Raw genomic sequence first — 17,543 nt, 5'->3', positions numbered from 1 at the left:
ACTTCCCTGCTCTGGAATCAGTCTCCAGATGCCATCACTGCCAGGGAGACTTCAAAACACAGCCAACAGGCTGAGACCTGCCTGGGGATACAGCCAGCCCCAGGAGAGAGCCTGGCACCAGGACATGAAACTCAGCAGGGGCCCAGCCAGGTATCAATGGAGCCTCAGAGCAGTGCCCCTGCAGCCTGGCTCCTGACAGGCAAGCAGGGAGAAGCCCTGTGCCGAGGGACAGCCTCGGCAGGGACGGAGCAGCAGCTGCACCCACAGCATGCCCTGGGTCCAAAGGGACCTCTAGAGGTCATCTTCCCCAACTGCCCTGCACTCAGCAGGGACATGGGACCAGAGAATCAGGGAGGCTGGAAAGGACCTCAGAGCTCAGCAAGTCCAAGCTGTCCCCCAGCACCTCCTGACAGCCAAACCATGGCTCCAAGAGCCACATCCAATCCTCCTGAGCACCTCCAGCTCCAGCAGGCTGCCCAGAGCCACAAAGCATCACAGAATCAGCCAGGGTTGGAAGGGACCACAAGGATCAGCCAGCCCCAACCCCCCTGCCATGGGCAGGGACACCCCACACTAGATCAGCCTGGCCACAGCCTCAGCCAGCCTGGCCTTAAACACCTCCAGGGACAGGGCCCCAACCACCTCCCTGCACAACCCAGTCCAGGCCTTCACCACTCTCATGGGGAAGAACTTCCTCCTCCCCTCCAGCCTCAATCTCCCCACCTCCAGCTTCATTCCATCCCCCCTAGTCCTAGCACTGCCTGAGATCCTGAGCAGTCCCTCCCCAGCCTTCCTGGAGCCCCCTGCAGATCCTGGAAGGCCACAATGAGGTCACCTCAGAGCCTTCTCCTCTCCAGACTGCACAGCCCCAACTCCTTCAGTCTGTCCTCACAGCAGAGCAGCTCCAGCCCTCTGCTCATCCTCCTGGCCCTGCTCTGGACACCTTCCAGCACCTCCACATCCCTCTTGCCATAGGGGCTGCAGAACTGGAGGCAGGACTCCAGGTGGGGTCTCCCCAGGGCTGAGCAGAGGGGGAGAATCACCTCCCTTGCCCTGCTGGCCACACTTCTGCTGCTGCAGCCCAGGCTCTGCTTGGCTTTCTGGGCTGCAAGTGCACACTGAGAGCTCCTGCTGAGTTGACATCAAGTCTGACCTTGAATGTCTCCAAGACTGAAGCCTCCACCACATCTCTGGGCAACCTGTTCCAGTGTCTCACCACCCTCTGAGTGAAGAGCTTCTGAATGTCCAACCTCAATGTGCCCTGCCCCCACTCCAAGGCACTCTCCCTTCTGCTGCTCCATGCCTTTGTCCACAGCTCCTACTCCCTCCCCAGCTTCCACAGCTCAGACAGAGTTTTATGACCCCCCTGTGAAAACAAATCAGCTTTGTACAGCACAAGGGAGCTGCCATCAAATCCTCTGGGCAAACAGGTTGTGAAAGGAGGCCCCCAGGTACTGTGGAGCCCAGAGCAGAGCATCCCCAGCCTGCTGCTGCTCATCAAGTGCTGGATCCATGCATTCACAGAGTGGGTTGGAAGGGACCTTCAAGATCCCAGCTCCAGCCCCTGCCATGCCCAGGGACACCTCCCACCAGCCCAGGCTGCTCCAGGCCTCATCCAGCCTGGTCCTGAACACCTCCAGGCAGGGCACAGCCACAGCCTCCCTGGGCAGCCTGTGCCAGGCTCTCCCCAGCCTCACTCTCAGCAATCTCTTCCTCCTCTCCACTCTCAGTCTCCCCTCTCCCAGCTCAAAGCCATTGTTCCTCAGCCTGTCCCTCCCAGCCCTTGTCCAGAGTCCTTCCCCAGCTCTCCTGGAGCCCCTTCAGCTCCAGGCTGAACAGCCCCAACTCTCCCTACAGGGGAGGTTCTCCATCCCTCTGAGCATCTTCATGCCCTTCACTGCAGCCTCTCCAGCAGCTCTGTGTCCTCCTTGTGCTGGGCCCCCCAGAGCTGGAGGCAGTGCTGCAGGTGGGGGCTGAGCAGGGCAGAGCAGAGGGGCAGAATCCCCTCCCTGTGCTGTGCTCTCCCTGCCCTGGCTGCAGCTCAGCTCTCAGCTGGCTCTGGGCTGCCAGGGACCACTGCTGGCTCCTGGGGAGTTTGTCACCAGCTGACACCCCCAAGGCCTTCTCCTCCAGGCTGCTCTCAGCCACTCCTCCCCCAGCCTGGCTCTGTGCTTGGGATTGCCCTGCCCCAGCTGCAGGACCTTGCCCTTGGCCTTGTGGAACTTCATGAGGTTGGCTTGGGATCACCTCTGCAGCCTGCCCAGCTCCCCCTGGGCAGATCCCTTCCCTCCACACCACACAGCTTGGTGTCATCTCAAACTTGCTGAGGTGCCTCAATCCCACACCCACAAACACCTTAAACAGCACAGGTCCCAGGACCCAGCCCTGAGGGCCAGCCCTTGTCACTGGTCTGCACTGGGACACTGGAGCACTCTCTGAGGGCAGCCAATGCAGCTGACTCCTGCCCCAGCCAGTGGCCACCCCAGGCTTGTCCACTCTGGTGCCCAGGATGCCACCAGATGTGCCCAGGATGTTCAAGGTCTCTGCAATCAAACTGAAGTACAGAGCAAGAGTGCAGGGTGTGAGCACCCCTGTGGAAATCATCTTGCCTCTGATCCTCACTTGTGCCACATTCACCTCCCTGGGGTACACCTTCAGCCCTGCAGGCTCTGCAGCACACAGGGATGAAGCCTTTCTGCCTGCAGGTCAGCTCTCAGACTCCAGCAGTGCCTCAGCTCAAGGACTTCAACCTGCCCCCATCCACCAGCATCAGCAAATGCAGCCAGGCTAAGCCCAGGCACACTACAGGACAGAGAATCATTGAGGTCAGACCTCTAAGACCATCAGGTCCAACCTCCCACCCCACAGCTCCATGACCAGGAGACCAGGGACCACATCTCCTTGTTTCTTGCACTCCTCCAGGGATGGGGACTCCACCACCTCCCTGGGCAGCCTCTGCCAGCCCCTGACCACTCTTTCTGTACAGAAACCGTTCCTGAGACCCAACCTAACCTTCCCCTGGCACAGCCTCAGGCTCTTTCCTCCTGTCCTGTCGTTCATCACTTGGCAGTAGAGGCCAACACTGGCCTCACTCAGGTCCCCCTTCAGGGAGCTCTAGAGAGCCATGAGGTCTCCTCTCAGCCTCCTCTTCTTCAGGCTGAACAACCTCAGCTCCCTCAGCATCCACACAGTGGGGATATGGCTGTCCAGGACCCAGCCCTGGGGCCAGATCCCCCTAGGGCCCTTCCCCCCCTGCAGCTGCTGCTGGGGATCTGTCCCCTGGGCTTTAAGACTGCAGGCTGCAAGAAGCCTTCTTGTTTGTGCCTGCTGGGAGGGAAGCAGCCAGAGGCCACTGCAAGCACAGCCACTGAGGGTGACTTGAAACCACACAGGCCCTCAGCACTTCAAGGTGAGAGCTCAGCTGCTCCTGGAGATGGGCTGAGAAGAAAAGGACACCCCCTGACAGCACCACTGCACTGCACTGAGCAGCCCCAGGGAAGCACATGAAGATGCTCCTCAGCTCTGGGTTGTATTTTCTCCTCCAGGGCACTCCTCAGCCCCCAGGCTCCACTGCCTCCTCATGTTCATGTGAAGCACCTGCAGGTTCTAACTTACCTACCCTGTTAGACATGGCAGGGGGGTGGAACTAGATCATCTCTAAGGTCCCTTCCAATCTATGGTTAAGATCCAAGATGTCTTAGGTTAGACATTAGGAGGAAATCTCCCTCCTGAGTGGGGGGAGGCACTGCAACCAGGTGCCCAGAGAAGTCTGGGAGGCTCCAAGCCTGGAGGTGCTCAAGGCCAGGCTGGATGAGGCCCTAAGCAACCTGGGCTGGTGGGAGGTGTCCCTGCCCATGGCAGGGGGCTTGGAGCTAGACTCACAGATTGCACTGGGGTGGAAGGGATCCTCAGAGGTCACCTTGCCCAAGCCCACTGCAGTCAGCAGAGACATCTCCAGCTGGATCAGGCTGCCCAGGGACACCCCCAGTCTGATCTTTGATATCCCCAGGGATGGGGCCTCAGGCACATCCCTGGGCAACCTGTTCCAGTGCCTCCCCACTCTCTCTGTGCAGAACTTCCTCCTGATGTCCAACCTGCTCTGCTTTCAAACCCCTGCCCCTGGATGCTCCTTTCCAACCTGAACCAGCAAGGGTTCAGAAAGGCCATTTCTGAGCCCCTCTGTGACCTCTGTCATCACTTCACAGCCACACCTCCGCAAGCCAACACTTCACAGTTGCCCTAACAGCTGCAGAACGTGCAGGGCTTCGTGCAGACAGGCACAGCACCGGAGGGAATCCTGCTGCAGCAGCACCTCCCAGCCAGCCAGCCCAGCTCCAGCCCCCGGGGCCAACTCCCTCCTCATCTCTGGCAGATAAGGGCTGACTCACAGCTGGGATTCCAAGTGGTTTGTGCCATCCCTTTGAACAGTTCTAAACGTGTCAACAAAACGTGAGAAAGTCCTCTGCCCACAGGAATGAAGCTGCTGGGAAGGGAAGGCGGTGGGAAGGAGGGCTCGCCGTGCGGCTCAGCCGGCGCCCCGGGCAGGAGGGTGTCCGGGGCCGGCACCAGTGAGTCAGGAGGGAAAACCACGAGCTGAAGGCTTTACCTCACTGTCTGGGCTGGGCTGGATGACTTCCCAGGTCTGAGAGTCCACATCGTAGCAGTGGAGCTCGTTGGGCAGGGTGTTGTCCGCAGCTCCCCCGAAGACGTAGAGGTGGCGGTCGAAGGCCACCATGGTGTGGCCGTAGCGGCGCTGCGGCGGCGGCGGCGAGCCGCGCAGGAGGTGCTCGGTGGGGATCCGCGTCCAGCTGCGCGGGGGACGGCAAAGGCGGCAGCTGGGCACAGCCCTGCCCTGCAGGGCCACGGTGCCACAGAGCCGCAGCGCAGCAGGGGCTGGCAGGCACCTCCAGAGAGCAGCCCCTGCCCGAGCAGGGTCACCCGGGGCAGCCTGCACAGGGAGGCAGCCAGGAGGGGTTTGACCGTGCCCAGGGCAGGAGACTCCACAACCCCTCTGGGCAGCCTGCTCCTGGGCTCTGCCACCCTCACAGTGCAGAAGTTCTTCTCCTCATGCTGAGCTGAAATCCTCTCTGTTCAACTGTGTCCCTGCTTTGTCACTGCACACCACCCACAAGAGCTTGGCCCCCTCCACGTGACCCCCACCCCTCAAGCTATTGATAGACATCGATCAGATCCCTTTCAGAGCCTCCTCCTCCCCAGACTAAACAGCCCCAGGGCTCTCAGCCTCTCTTCACAGGGGAGATGCTCAAGTCCCCTCATCACCCTCATGGGTCTCCCTTGGACTCTCTCCAGCAGGTCTCTGTCTCTCTTGAACTGGGGAGCCCCAAACTGGACACAAGTCTCTGGCTGTGGTCTCACCAGGGGGAGAAGAACCTCCCTAGCCCTGCTGCACACACACTACTTGATGCACCCCAGGATCCCACTGGCTCTCCTGGCCAGTTCTCTAGCTCTCAGGCTGCAAGGATGAAGAGGAGAGGCAGAGGAGCTCTGCTGACCCAGCAGGAGCACAGACCACAACTGGTACTGCAGAGTGCTCAGAGCCCTGCGCCAGCTCCCTGTGGCCAAGCTCCTGACTGAAGGAGTGACAAAGGCAGCACAGTTCCACAGCCCAGATGGATTTATGCAAACCCCAGCAGCTCACAGACCACAGCCTGGGAGGAATCAGTGACCTACAGTCACACACTTCAGCAGCTAACCCTTCTGAGGCACCCAAAGGCCCTTCTGACACCACCTCCCAGGCCGGCCAGGCATCGCCGGCTCACCACCGCGGCACCAATCCAGCCACAGCCTGCAGGCCAGCAGCTGCTGTTCCAGCTGTGGTCCTGCTTGAGCCAGCCAGGAAGCAGACAGATCAGGCTGGAAGAACAGATCAGTGGCTGGATTTTTCCCTCCTCAGAGGGGTGACCCTGGGTCCCACCACGTGCCTCTAACTGAGCCCTCAGTGAGCTCACTGCAAGCATCTCACAGGGCTCTGCCTGGCTCTGCTCAGGGATCCACAGCACATCCCTCAGGAGGATCTGGCCTCTCACTCTGAGTACACTGAGCCTCAGACTCAGGGTTTGGAGCCAGCTGACTGAACCTTCTGCTTGGCTGCTGCAAGAGATCTGTTTGATGGATGTGGCAAAGCACAGAGCCTCACTAGCAGTCTGTGCTCCACCCCCTCTGCCCTTCCTCACAATGAGAGGCACTATTCTTCCTCACTACCCTTCAGGATGTGCATTTCTCCACTCAGGCAGCCAAGGATTATGTGGATTTGGTGGGACTTAGCTGTCTCCACTTACATCTTCTCCTTGAACTCAAACTGGAAGAGGTTGTTGGTGATCTTGGCTCCACTCTGGCCAGAGAAAACAAACATCTTGTCCTTGCAAACAGCCACAGGGAAGTTGCAGCAGGAAGGAGGAATTTCACCACTTTGCTCAATCTGAAAGGGAAGGAGGTTCAGAGTTTACTCCAGAGGCTGCAGGACCAGGCAGTGCAAGGACAGGCAGACAGACAGACACCCAGCAGATGTGTGCAGCCAGCCAGGTCCATCTCAATCTGCTACAGGAAATCAACTAATGCTGTGCCCACAGCATCTGCACAAACTGACCTGATCCTGCAGGGCCACTCCTAAAGGCTCTGACAGGGCAAAGACTCTGAACCTGACAGCAGCCCAGCAGTGGTTCAAGTGGGAAGTGCTGTCCCTTTTACAGGGGCCCCAGCAAAGCCACCAGAGAGTCACAGAGCTGCCAGGGCTGGAAGGGAGCTCAAGGCTCAGCCAGCTCCAAGCCCCTGCCATGGGCAGGGACACCTCACACCACAGCAGCTTGCTCACAGCCACATCCAGCCTGGCTGCAAACACCTCCAGGCAGGAGGCTTCCACCACCTCCCTGGGCAGCCTGGGCCAGGCTCTCACCACCCTCCTGGCCAACAACTTCTTCCTCACAGCCAATCTCCATCTCCCCACTTCTAGTTCTGCTCCATCCCCCCCAGTCCTATCCCTCCCTCACACCCTCCAAAGTCCCTCCCCAGCTTTCCTGCAGCCCCCTGCAGCTCCTGGCAGGCCACAAGGAGGTCTCCTGGGAGCCTTCTCCTCTCCAGCCTGCACAACCCCAACTCTCTCAGGCTGTCTGCAGAGCAGAGCAGCTCCAGCCCTCTGCTCCTCCTCCTGGCCCTTCTCTGGACACCTTCCAGCCCCTCCAGAGCCTTCCTGGCACAGAGGCTCCAGAGCTGGCCCCAGAGCTGCAGCTGTGGTCTCAGCAGAGTGGAGCAGAGGGGCAGAATCCCCTCCCTTGCCCTGCTGGCCACACTTCTCTTGCTGCAGCCCAGGCTCTGCTTGGCTCTCTGGGCTGCCAGTGCTCACTGCTGGCTCCTGCTGAGCTTCTCCTCCCCCAGCACCCCCAAAGCCTTTCCTCCAGGCCTGCTTTCAAGCCAGTCCCTGCACCATAGGCAGCCTAGCTCCAGCTCCCAGATGCAGAAGCACAAATGAGCTGTCTTGTTCAACATCTCTGTGGGTGCCATGGACAGTGGCACTGAGTGCAGCCTCAGCAGGGTTGCTGATGGCACCAAGCTGTGTGGTGCAGCAGACAGCTGCAGGGAAGGGATCCATCCAGAGGGACCTGGGCAGGCTGGAGGGAAGGGATCCATCCAGAGGGACCTGGGCAGGCTGCAGAGCTGGGCACAAGCCAACCTCAGGAGGTGCAACAAGACCAGGGGCAGGGTCCTGCAGCTGGCTGGAGGCAATCCCAGGCACAAATGCAGGCTGGGCAGGGACTGGCTGGAAAGCAGCCCTGAGGAGAGAGCCTTGGGGGTGCTGGGGGAGGAGAAGCTCACCAGGAGCTCTCAGTCTGCACTTGCAGCCCAGAAAGCCAAGCAGAGCCTGGGCTGCAGCAGGAGAAGTGTGGCCAGCAGGGCAAGGGAGGTGATTCTCCCCCTCTGCTCAGCCCTGGTGAGACCCCACCTGGAGTCCTGCCTCCAGCTCTGCAGCCCCTATGGCAAGAGGGATGTGGAGGGGCTGGAAGGTGTCCAGAGCAGGGCCAGGAGGATGAGCAGAGGGCTGGAGCTGCTCTGCTGTGAGGACAGACTGAAGGAGTTGGGGCTGTTCAGTCTGCAGAAGAGAAGGCTCTGAGGTGACCTCATTGTGGCCTTCCAGGATCTGCAGGGGGCTGCAGGAAGGCTGGGGAGGGACTGCTCAGGATCTCAGGCAGTGCTAGGACTAGGGGGAATGGAATGAAGCTGGAGGTGGGGAGATTGAGGCTGGAGGGGAGGAGGAAGTTCTTCCCCATGAGAGTGGTGAAGGCCTGGGATGGGTTGTGCAGGGAGGTGGTTGGGGCCCTGTCCCTGGAGGTGTTTAAGGCCAGGCTGGCTGAGGCTGTGGCCAGGCTGATCTAGTGTGGGGTGTCCCTGCCCATGGCAGGGGGGTTGGGGCTGGCTGATCCCTGTGGTCCCTTCCAACCCTGACTGATGCTATGACACCAAGATACACTCTTGGTTTGCCAGATACACCAAAACCCCCACGCCCTGCCCTGGGACTGTTTGCTGTCTCCTGTGTGACAGATCCATGCAGTGCAGTCCAGCACAGGAAATGTCCAACACCACTTGGGAGGGAAACCAAAAGAGCAACTGTGATGTGCTAGGTGAGGCTGAAGCTCCTTACCTCCTCCCAGCATGTCAGCTCTTTGTCCTGCAGGCCAATTGTCCACATGTCATTTAACCTGCAACACAGAAGCAGTGCTGGATTTGGAACAGTTGGTTTCCAGTGAGTTTTAGCTCCTGGAGCTGGAGGGAGAGCTCCTATTTCATGAGCATTCCTTCCCCTGCACAGAAGAATTTCCTATTCCCACTAGCAAAGAAAACCCAATCTAAGAGAATCTTTTTGTCCTCTGTCTGAAATTTTGGCACCACCTCAGCATCCTTCTGCTTCCAAGGGCACTCCAGTTCCACTCAGCAGCTCTGCCTGCAGCTTCAGGAGTTCAGCTATTTAACCTTCAGGCTTCCTCTTCAGCACCCTGCCTCCTCCTCCCCATCCCTGCCTCCTCCTCCCCATCCCTGCCTCCTCCTCCCCATCCCTGCCAGCCCCTGAGGCTGACCACAGGCACTGTTTAGGTGTCTGAACCCACTCCACACACACACAGAGGAGGAGGAAGGAGGCAACCTGACACATGGCTGCTGACTGCTACCTGCCTGCCTGTGCTGCTCCCAGCAGGAGTCACCCACAGTGACTGCAGATGTTCCCTTTGTTCCAACCTGCCTGGAGGCTCCTCTTCCACAGGAAGGCATTTGGTAACATGATTACACATATTTAACATGAATTAGGCAGCTCCTCTCACCCAATCCCTCCCTCCAGCTACCCAAGGTCCCTGGGGAACTCCCTGAGCGTTTCCACAGAGCCAGGCAGCTTTCTCCAGCTCCTCCTCCAGAAAGGGAGAGCAGATCCCATCTGTTGTCAGCTAACAGCAGCTCTCCTGCAGACTCAGAGGAGCTGATAACTTCCCTGCAGATTCTCCTCCCAGGAGAGGCCAATGCAGCATCCTGAGGCAGGCCCTGGCTTGTGACAAGCTCTGTGTGCTCTCGGGATGCCAACACCGCCCAGCAACATCAAATGAGAACTGATCCTTCCCTGACAGACCAGCAGCAGTCACAGGGAGCTGGGGCAGAGCAGCAGGCACAGGGAGCTGGGGCAGAGCAGCAGGCACAGGGAGCTGGGGCAGAGCAGCAGGCACAGGGAGCTGGGGCAGAGCAGCAGGCACAGGGAGCTGGGGCAGAGCAGCAGGCACAGGGAGCTGGGGCAGAGCGGCAGTCAGAGGGAGCTGGGGCAGAGCAGCAGTCAGAGGGAGCTGGGGCAGAGCAGCAGTCAGAGGGAGCTGGGGCAGAGCGGCAGTCAGAGGGAGCTGGGGCAGAGCGGCAGGCACAGGGAGCTGGGGCAGAGCAGCAGTCAGAGGGAGCCGGGGCAGAGCAGCAGTCAGAGGGAGCTGGGGCAGAGCAGCAGGCACAGGGAGCCGGGGCAGAGCGGCAGGCACAGGGAGCCGGGGCAGAGCGGCAGTCAGAGGGAGCTGGGGCAGAGCGGCAGGCACAGGGAGCTGGGGCAGAGCGGCAGTCAGAGGGAGCTGGGGCAGAGCGGCAGGCACAGGGAGCCGGGGCAGAGCGGCAGGCACAGGGAGCTGGGGCAGAGTGGCAGGCACAGGGAGCCGGGGCAGAGCGGCAGTCAGAGGGAGCTGGGGCAGAGTGGCAGCAGGCACAGGGAGCTGGGGCAGAGCGGCAGGCACAGGGAGCTGGGGCAGAGCGGCAGCAGGCACAGGGAGCTGGGGCAGAGCAGCAGTCAGAGGGAGCTGGGGCAGAGTGGCAGGCACAGGGAGCCGGGGCAGAGCGGCAGTCAGAGGGAGCTGGGGCAGAGCGGCAGGCACAGGGAGCCGGGGCAGAGCGGCAGGCACAGGGAGCTGGGGCAGAGTGGCAGGCACAGGGAGCCGGGGCAGAGCGGCAGTCAGAGGGAGCTGGGGCAGAGTGGCAGCAGGCACAGGGAGCTGGGGCAGAGCGGCAGGCACAGGGAGCTGGGGCAGAGCGGCAGCAGGCACAGGGAGCTGGGGCAGAGCAGCAGTCAGAGGGAGCTGGGGCAGAGTGGCAGGCACAGGGAGCCGGGGCAGAGCGGCAGTCAGAGGGAGCTGGGGCAGAGTGGCAGGCACAGGGAGCTGGGGCAGAGCGGCAGGCACAGGGAGCCGGGGCAGAGCGGCAGTCAGAGGGAGCTGGGGCAGAGCGGCAGGCACAGGGAGCTGGGGCAGAGCGGCAGGCACAGGGAGCCGGGGCAGAGCGGCAGGCACAGGGAGCTGGGGCAGAGCAGCAGTCAGAGGGAGCCGGGGCAGAGTGGCAGGCACAGGGAGCCGGGGCAGAGCGGCAGGCACAGGGAGCCGGGGCAGAGCAGCAGGCACAGGGAGCCGGGGCAGAGCGGCAGGCACAGGGAGCCGGGGCAGAGCGGCAGTCAGAGGGAGCTGGGGCAGAGCAGCAGTCAGAGGGAGCCGGGGCAGAGTGGCAGGCACAGGGAGCCGGGGCAGAGCGGCAGGCACAGGGAGCCGGGGCAGAGCGGCAGGCACAGGGAGCCGGGGCAGAGCGGCAGGCACAGGGAGCCGGGGCAGAGCGGCAGGCACAGGGAGCCGGGGCAGAGCGGCAGGCACAGGGAGCTGGGGCAGAGCGGCAGGCACAGGGAGCCGGGGCAGAGCGGCAGGCACAGGGAGCCGGGGCAGAGCAGCAGGCACAGGGAGCTGGGGCAGAGCGGCAGGCACAGGGAGCCGGGGCAGAGCGGCAGGCACAGGGAGCCCCGGCAGAGCGGCAGGCACAGGGAGCTGGGGCAGAGCGGCAGGCACAGGGAGCTGGGGCAGAGCAGCAGCAGGCACAGGGAGCTGGGGCAGAGCAGCAGCAGGCACAGGGAGCTGGGGCAGAGCGGCAGGCACAGGGAGCTGGGGCAGAGCGGCAGCAGTCACAGGGAGCTGGGGCAGAGCACCAATCCCTCCCTTACTTCTGCTCATTTCCAGCTGTTCCCACTCCAGACTCTCATCTCCCTTCCACCAGACTGAGTCTCTCTGCTCCCAGGGCAGAAGCTGTTGGCTCTCAGCTCTGTCTCAGGGCTCCACACAAAATCCACCTTTTGTTCCACAACCCCTCAGCAACAGCAGAAGGCCTGTGGTGGGCAGCTGTGCAGAGATGCTCAGTTGCAGGATTCCAGGGATCATTCAGCATCCTCACAGGCAGGGAGGCTGTCAGAGGGCACAGCCAGGCCAGCCTGAGGCAGCAGGCTTTCCCCTTCCCAGCAGGTGCTGACGAGAACAGGAAGCAGGGAACAGCAGATGGGGAACCCTCAGCAAGGGGCTGGGTTTGGCCGGCCTCCAGTGAGGTGCTTAAAGCATTTGGTACATGGAAGCTGCTCTGGGGAGGTGGGAAGGGAGGGGCTGGGGTGCAGGGAAGCCCCCGGGGGGCAGGGCCCCCGGCACGTACCGCGCGTTGCCGTCGTAGCCAGCGAAGATCCAGAGCTTGTCGCTGTAGACAGTGGCGCCGTGAGCAGACCTGGCCACGGGCACCCTGCAGGGGGACAGGGACAGGACAGCCCTCAGCACCCTGGCCTGCACACACAGAACCCACAGCAAGGAAAAGGAAATGGCCCCCACACAGAATGGCTCTGGTCAAGACACTTCTGTCACAGGATCATAGGAGTGCTCAGGTTGGCAAAGGCCTCTGAGAGCATCCAGGACAACCCCAACCCAACCCCCCCTGGCCCCAGCTGCCATGGCCACAGCTTGCTGCAACCCCTCCAGCCATGGGGACTCCACCACCTCCCTGGGCAGCCTCTGCCAGGCCCTGACCACTCCCTCCAGCAAAGACATTTGGCCTCCTCTCCAGCCTCAGCCTCCCCTGGCACAATTTCAGGCCAGTTCCTCTCCTTCTCTCCTCTGAGCCTGGGGAGCAGAGCCCAACCCCCCCTGGCTGCAACCTCCTCTCAGGGAGCTGCAGAGAGCAATGAGGTCTCCCTCAGCCTCCTCTGCTCCAGGCTCAACCCCCCCAGCTCCCTCAGCTGCTCCTCCCCAGCCCTGCTCTCCAGCCCCTTCCCCAGCTCTGTTGCCCTTCCCTGGCAATGCTGCAGCAGCTGCATACACCCCCAGAGCACAGAGCCTCTGCAGGGTACATTTGAGTTCTGCCCCCTGCTTGCTTCAGTTGAGAGAAATCACCTTAAGGTATGAAGGAAAAAATCATTCCCAACGAGTTCCTCACCCAGCCTGCAACACCTGGGAAGTAGCTACAGGGGGACACAAGTGATATTGAACTGCTGCAGAGGGTCCAGAGAAGGCTACAAAGATGCTCAGAGGCTGCAGAACCTCCCCTGTGGGGCCAGGCTGGGAGAGTTGGGGCTGTGCAGACTGCAGAAGAGAAGGCTCCAGGGAGACCTCAGAGCAGCTTCCAGGACCTGAAGGGCTCCAGGAGAGCTGGGGAGGGACTCTGGACAAGGGCTGGGAGTGTCAGCATAATGCTTTGAGCTGGGAGAGAAGAGACTGAGAGTAGAGATGAGGAAGAGATTGTTGAGAGTGAGGCTGGGGAGAGCCTGGCACAGGCTGCCCAGGGAGGCTGTGGCTGTCCCCTGCCTGGAGGTGTTCAGGACCAGGCTGGATGAGGCCTGGAGCAAGCTGTGCTGGTGGGAGGTGTCCCTGCCCATGGCAGGGGGCTGGAGCTGGATGATCTTGAAGGTCCCTTCCAACCCAACCCATTCTGTGACTAGGATTCTAGCATCACAGCAATGAATGCTCCTTTCCCCTCCCACTACAGCCAGCAGTTCAGAAGCTTCAACTACGACATGAACTAAGTGCAGGTAGGAAGCCATGGCACCCAAGAGTGAGTGAGGTCAGTGCTACATGGCTGGGTTAACATCAGTGTCATGGGCAACATCCTTGAGCAGGCACAGTCAGCATCAGGGAGCAGTGCTGCTGGGTTTGATTTTGCCTTGGAAAAGTGAATCTCAGCAGCTGTGTTCAACAGAGGCAAACAGCAGTCATGAACTCATTCCTCTGCTCCTGAACACACAGCACCTTAGGATGTGAAGCAGAGCAAAAGGTCCAATCTTAATCCCAGAGCTGTCAGGGCTGGAAGGGAGCTCAAGGCTTAGCCAGCTCCAACCCCCTGCCATGGGCAGGGACACCTCACACCACAGCAGCTTGCTCACAGCCACCTCCAGCCTGGCTGCAAACACCTCCAGGCAGGAGGCTTCCACCACCCCCCTGGGCAGCCTGGGCCAGGCTCTCACCACCCTCCTGGCCAACAACTTCTTCCTCACAGCCAAGCTCCAGCTCCCCACTTCTGGTTCTGCTCCATCCCTCCCAGCCCTATCCCTCCCTGACTCCCTCCAAAGTCCCTCCCCAGCTTTCCTGCAGCCCCCTGCAGATCCTGGCAGGCCACAAGGAGGTCTCCTGGGAGCCTTCTCCTCTCCAGCCTGCACAGCCCCAACTCTCTGTCTCTCTCCACAGCAGTCTGTACATTTCACTACAGCTTCCAGCTGGTTTCTGGTAAAACCAAACAGAATTCATCAGAGGTCCACAGATTTCATGGCAGCCTGGAGAAAGAAAACCTCTAAAAGACAAAATTCCTTTGCTCCTATCCCTTCTGTCACACAAATCAAACATGAAGAATGTTTCCCCTTGCACTCAGCTCTGCTGAGGCCACACCTGGAGGGCTGTGCCCAGCTCTGGGCACCTCCACACAAGAGGGAGGTGGAGGTGCTGGAGCCAGGGCAGAGGAGGGCAAGGAAGGGAAGGGCCTGGAGAATAAATCTTGTGAGGAGCAAGTGAAGGAGCTGGGGATGGTTAGTGTGAGGAAGAGGAGGCTGAGGGGAGACCTCACTGCTCTCTGCAGCTGCCTGGAAGGAGGCTGTGGAGGGAGAGGTTGGTGCTGGTCTCTTCTCACAGGTCATTAGTGACAGAAGAAGAGGCAATGGCCTCAAGCTGCAGCAGGGCAGGGTCAGGCTGGACATCAAGAGTGCTCAGACACTGGCACAGGCTGCCCAGGGAGGTGGAGTCCCCAACCCTGCAGGTGTGTAAAGGTCCTTTGGATGTGGTGCTTGGGGCTATGGTTTAGGGGTGACCCTTGTGGAGCAGGATTCTGGGTTGGACCTGGTGATCCCAGGGGGCTTTTGCAGCCTGAATGTTTCTCTGACACATTAGTCCCATTTTCAGCAGAGCACACACTGCTCTGCTGAAAAACAAACAACCCCAAACCCCCTTCAGGAGAGAAGACAGATTTGAGCAAGCTTTCATCAAGGAAGCAGAGCAGAAATCATCTGCAGCCTTAACATCAGCCCTGCAATGAACTCCAACCCTGCCTGAGTTATGCTCAAGCCCCCCTGAAAAGTGGGAAGATGCTGCCAGCTCCTTACCTCCCTTCAGTCTTCCACTCTGTCCACTGTCCAGTTGCAAACTTATACTCAAAGAGATCATTTTTGTTCTTCAGGTTGGAGTTGGAATAAATGTCCCCAGTGTAACCACCTGGGCAAGAGCAACTCTGTTAGACTCAGCTGCAACAGAGCATCCACACTGCTGGGGTGGTGTTAGAAGCACACAAGTTTAGATCTACAAGGATGCTGAAGGGGCCTGGAGCACTGCCTGGGGAGGAGAGGCTGAGAGCCCTGGGGCTGTTCAGTCTGGAGAGGAGAAGGCTGAGGGGGAGCTGATCAATGGCTATCAATAGCTGAGGGCTGGGGGGCAGGAAGGAAGGGACAGGGACAGCCTCTGCTCACTGTGCCCTGGGATAGGACAAGAGGCAAGGGATGGAAACTGCAGCACAGGAGGTTCCAGCTCAGCATGAGGAGGAACTTCTGCACTGTGAGGCTCCCAGAGCCCTGGAGCAGGCTGCCCAGAGAGGTTTGGAGTCTCCTGCTCTGGAGGCTTTCCACACCCATCTGGATGTGTTCTGTGTGCCCTGTGCTGGATTCTCTGCTCCTGCTCTGGCAGGGGGCTTGGACTGGGAGATCTCCAGAGGTCCCTTCCACCCCCTGACATCTGTGATCCTTTGATCACACAGAGAATATATTTGGCTAATGGACTGCTACGGGTGGGAGACTTTTCCTGCACCCCCCCCAAAGAAAGCAAAGCTCTGGTCATGAGTTCCAAGTCCTCCTTACTTTAAACAAAGAGAGAAAGCATTCCTAAGCTAAACCTGCAATCAGTCAGCCCTGCACAGAGGGTCTGCTACTGACACTTCCTAAAGGGACCTCATTTTGCCACACCAGCAGCAGGAGGGCTGCAGCCAGCCCCTGCCTTACCGAACACGAACATGCTGCTCCCGTAGACCACGGCCGAGTGGTGGTAGCGCGGCGCTGGCGGCGTCCCGGTGGTGAAAGCCCTGCAGGACGTTGAGGGAGCAGCAGTTACCCTCCCCAGGGCCATGCTCCTGGCACCCAGGGCTGCTGTGCAGACTCACGAAAGGACACAATGGCTAAAAGTGGTTCTGCTGCTCCTGAGTGGTGTCACTGCCTGTGCTCTGCTCATTACACTGCCTGTGCTCTGCTCATTACACTGCCTGGCTTAGCGCTGCCAGCCCCAGCAGCTGGGAAGGAGCTGCTGCAGGCTGCCCGGCAGAGAGAGAGGCACAGAGCAAAGGAGCAAAGCAAAGGCCTCTGAGCCCCCCCCCGTGGTACCCTTCCTGACCCGAGGGGCCGCAGCAGCCCAGTCCCTGCCCGCATCCTTTCAGCGCTCACAGAGGGCACGAATGGGCACCGGCGGCTCGCTGCCCATCGCTCCCTGGCAGGCAGGAGCCATGGGGGCGCTCAGTGCCGCGCAGCCGCTCGCTGGGACCGGCTCTGACAGCGCTTGTCGGGGGGTGAGGCTTCCCCTGGGATGCTCCGGTCCAGCCCAGCTCTCACGGCTGCGCCCCGGGAGCAGAGCGAGCGGCAGAGGCTCTTCGCAGCGCCGCCGGCAGCCCTGCGGGAGCGGGGCCGGGCGCGGCGCGCAGCGCACCTGCACCACGAGCAGTCCTTCACGTCGAAGCGCAGCAGGTCGTTCAGCATCGTCTTCCTGCGGGGAGGAAGGGGAGAGGAGGCTGAGGCGGGCCGCGGAGCCGGCGAGGGGCGACCCCACTGCCCCCAGCCCTGCCTCCTCTCGGGCCCGGGCCTGCTCCCCACGGCGCCTGCCGCCCCCAGGCCCGGCCCGGCCTTACCCGTTGTCCCCGCCGAACACGTAGATGGCGTCCCGGTAGGCCACCACGGTGTGCTTGCTGCGCCTGCGGGCGGCAGAGAGCGGCGGTCAGGCCTCGCCGGCACAGCCCCTCCAGCCCCCGCCGCCGCCCCCCGTTCCCCGCTCACCGGGCCCCCACGAACTCGTCGCAGGGCGGGAGGCGGCGCCACCGGTGCACGGTCTCGAAGGGCCCGAAGTTGAGGGTGAGGTACTCGACGCTGTCCGAGCAGCTGTGGTCGAAGTCCACGCTCGGAGCCACCTTCGAGCGCCCGGCGCCGCCCGCCGGGGCCCCGCCGGCCGCCATGGCGCAGCCACCGCGGGGCCTCCTCCCGCCGGACTACGGCTCCCGGCGCGCCACGGCCCCGCGCCGGCCCCGCCCCCTCGCCCGCCCGGCCCCGCACCCGCGCCCGCCCGGCCCCGCCCCCGCGCCCGCCCGGCCCCGCCCCCGCGCCGCGCCGCCGTTCCGGGCACGGCTCTCGCCCCGCGCCGGACTACGGCTCCCGGCGCGCCCCGGGAGTGCGGCTGCCGGCACGGCGTCTCCGCCTCCTCGTCCTTCTAGGGCTGCCGGCGCGGCCGGGGAGCGCAGCTTCCCTGCCGGACCAGCGCTGCCGCTTCCCGGCTGCCGCTTCCCTCCCTCCTTTCCTCCCTCCCGCCGCCGCACCCCCGGGCCTGCAGCCCCCAGCATGCACCGCTGCGGAGGTCGCGAGTTCGAGCCCTGGGAGCGGCAGAGCTCTGGGAGCGAGGCAGCGCCGGGGCCGCCGCTGCAGGGCCTCGGGAGCAGTTTGCTGTGTTCACACAAAAAAGCCAACCGAGGCCAGTGCGCACCGGGACGTGCAAAGCCCCTGAGAT

The 17,543-nt window shown here is 61.7% G+C and overlaps 1 protein-coding gene across 2 annotated transcripts in view; it reads right to left on the bottom strand.

Annotated features, from left to right (window-relative positions):
- The window catches only part of LZTR1 (leucine zipper like post translational regulator 1), a 55,890-nt gene extending 38,842 nt beyond the window's left edge, over window positions 1-17,048 (bottom strand). Inside the window, exons 1-9 of one of the 2 annotated variants that reach the window (XM_068164723.1) lie at window positions 16,823-17,048; window positions 16,678-16,740; window positions 16,479-16,535; window positions 15,785-15,864; window positions 14,900-15,008; window positions 11,980-12,063; window positions 8,654-8,711; window positions 6,300-6,439; window positions 4,607-4,808 (exon numbers count right to left, since the gene is read on the bottom strand). In XM_068164723.1, the coding sequence (XP_068020824.1) occupies window positions 4,607-4,808; window positions 6,300-6,439; window positions 8,654-8,711; window positions 11,980-12,063; window positions 14,900-15,008; window positions 15,785-15,864; window positions 16,479-16,535; window positions 16,678-16,740; window positions 16,823-16,998 (969 nt within the window). In that variant the 5' untranslated portion in view covers window positions 16,999-17,048. The remainder of the gene's footprint in view (window positions 1-4,606; window positions 4,809-6,299; window positions 6,440-8,653; window positions 8,712-11,979; window positions 12,064-14,899; window positions 15,009-15,784; window positions 15,865-16,478; window positions 16,536-16,677; window positions 16,741-16,822) is intronic. The other variant, XM_068164722.1, reaches the window with a different exon arrangement.
- Between the last annotated feature and the right edge of the window lie 495 nt (window positions 17,049-17,543).

The sequence above is a fragment of the Melanerpes formicivorus genome, unplaced genomic scaffold (genome assembly GCF_026170545.1).
Source record: "Melanerpes formicivorus ecotype bairdi unplaced genomic scaffold, bMelFor1.0.p_v2 SCAF_82, whole genome shotgun sequence".
Lineage (NCBI taxonomy): Eukaryota > Metazoa > Chordata > Aves > Piciformes > Picidae > Melanerpes > Melanerpes formicivorus.
This window is presented reverse-complemented; position numbering and strand designations above follow the sequence as displayed.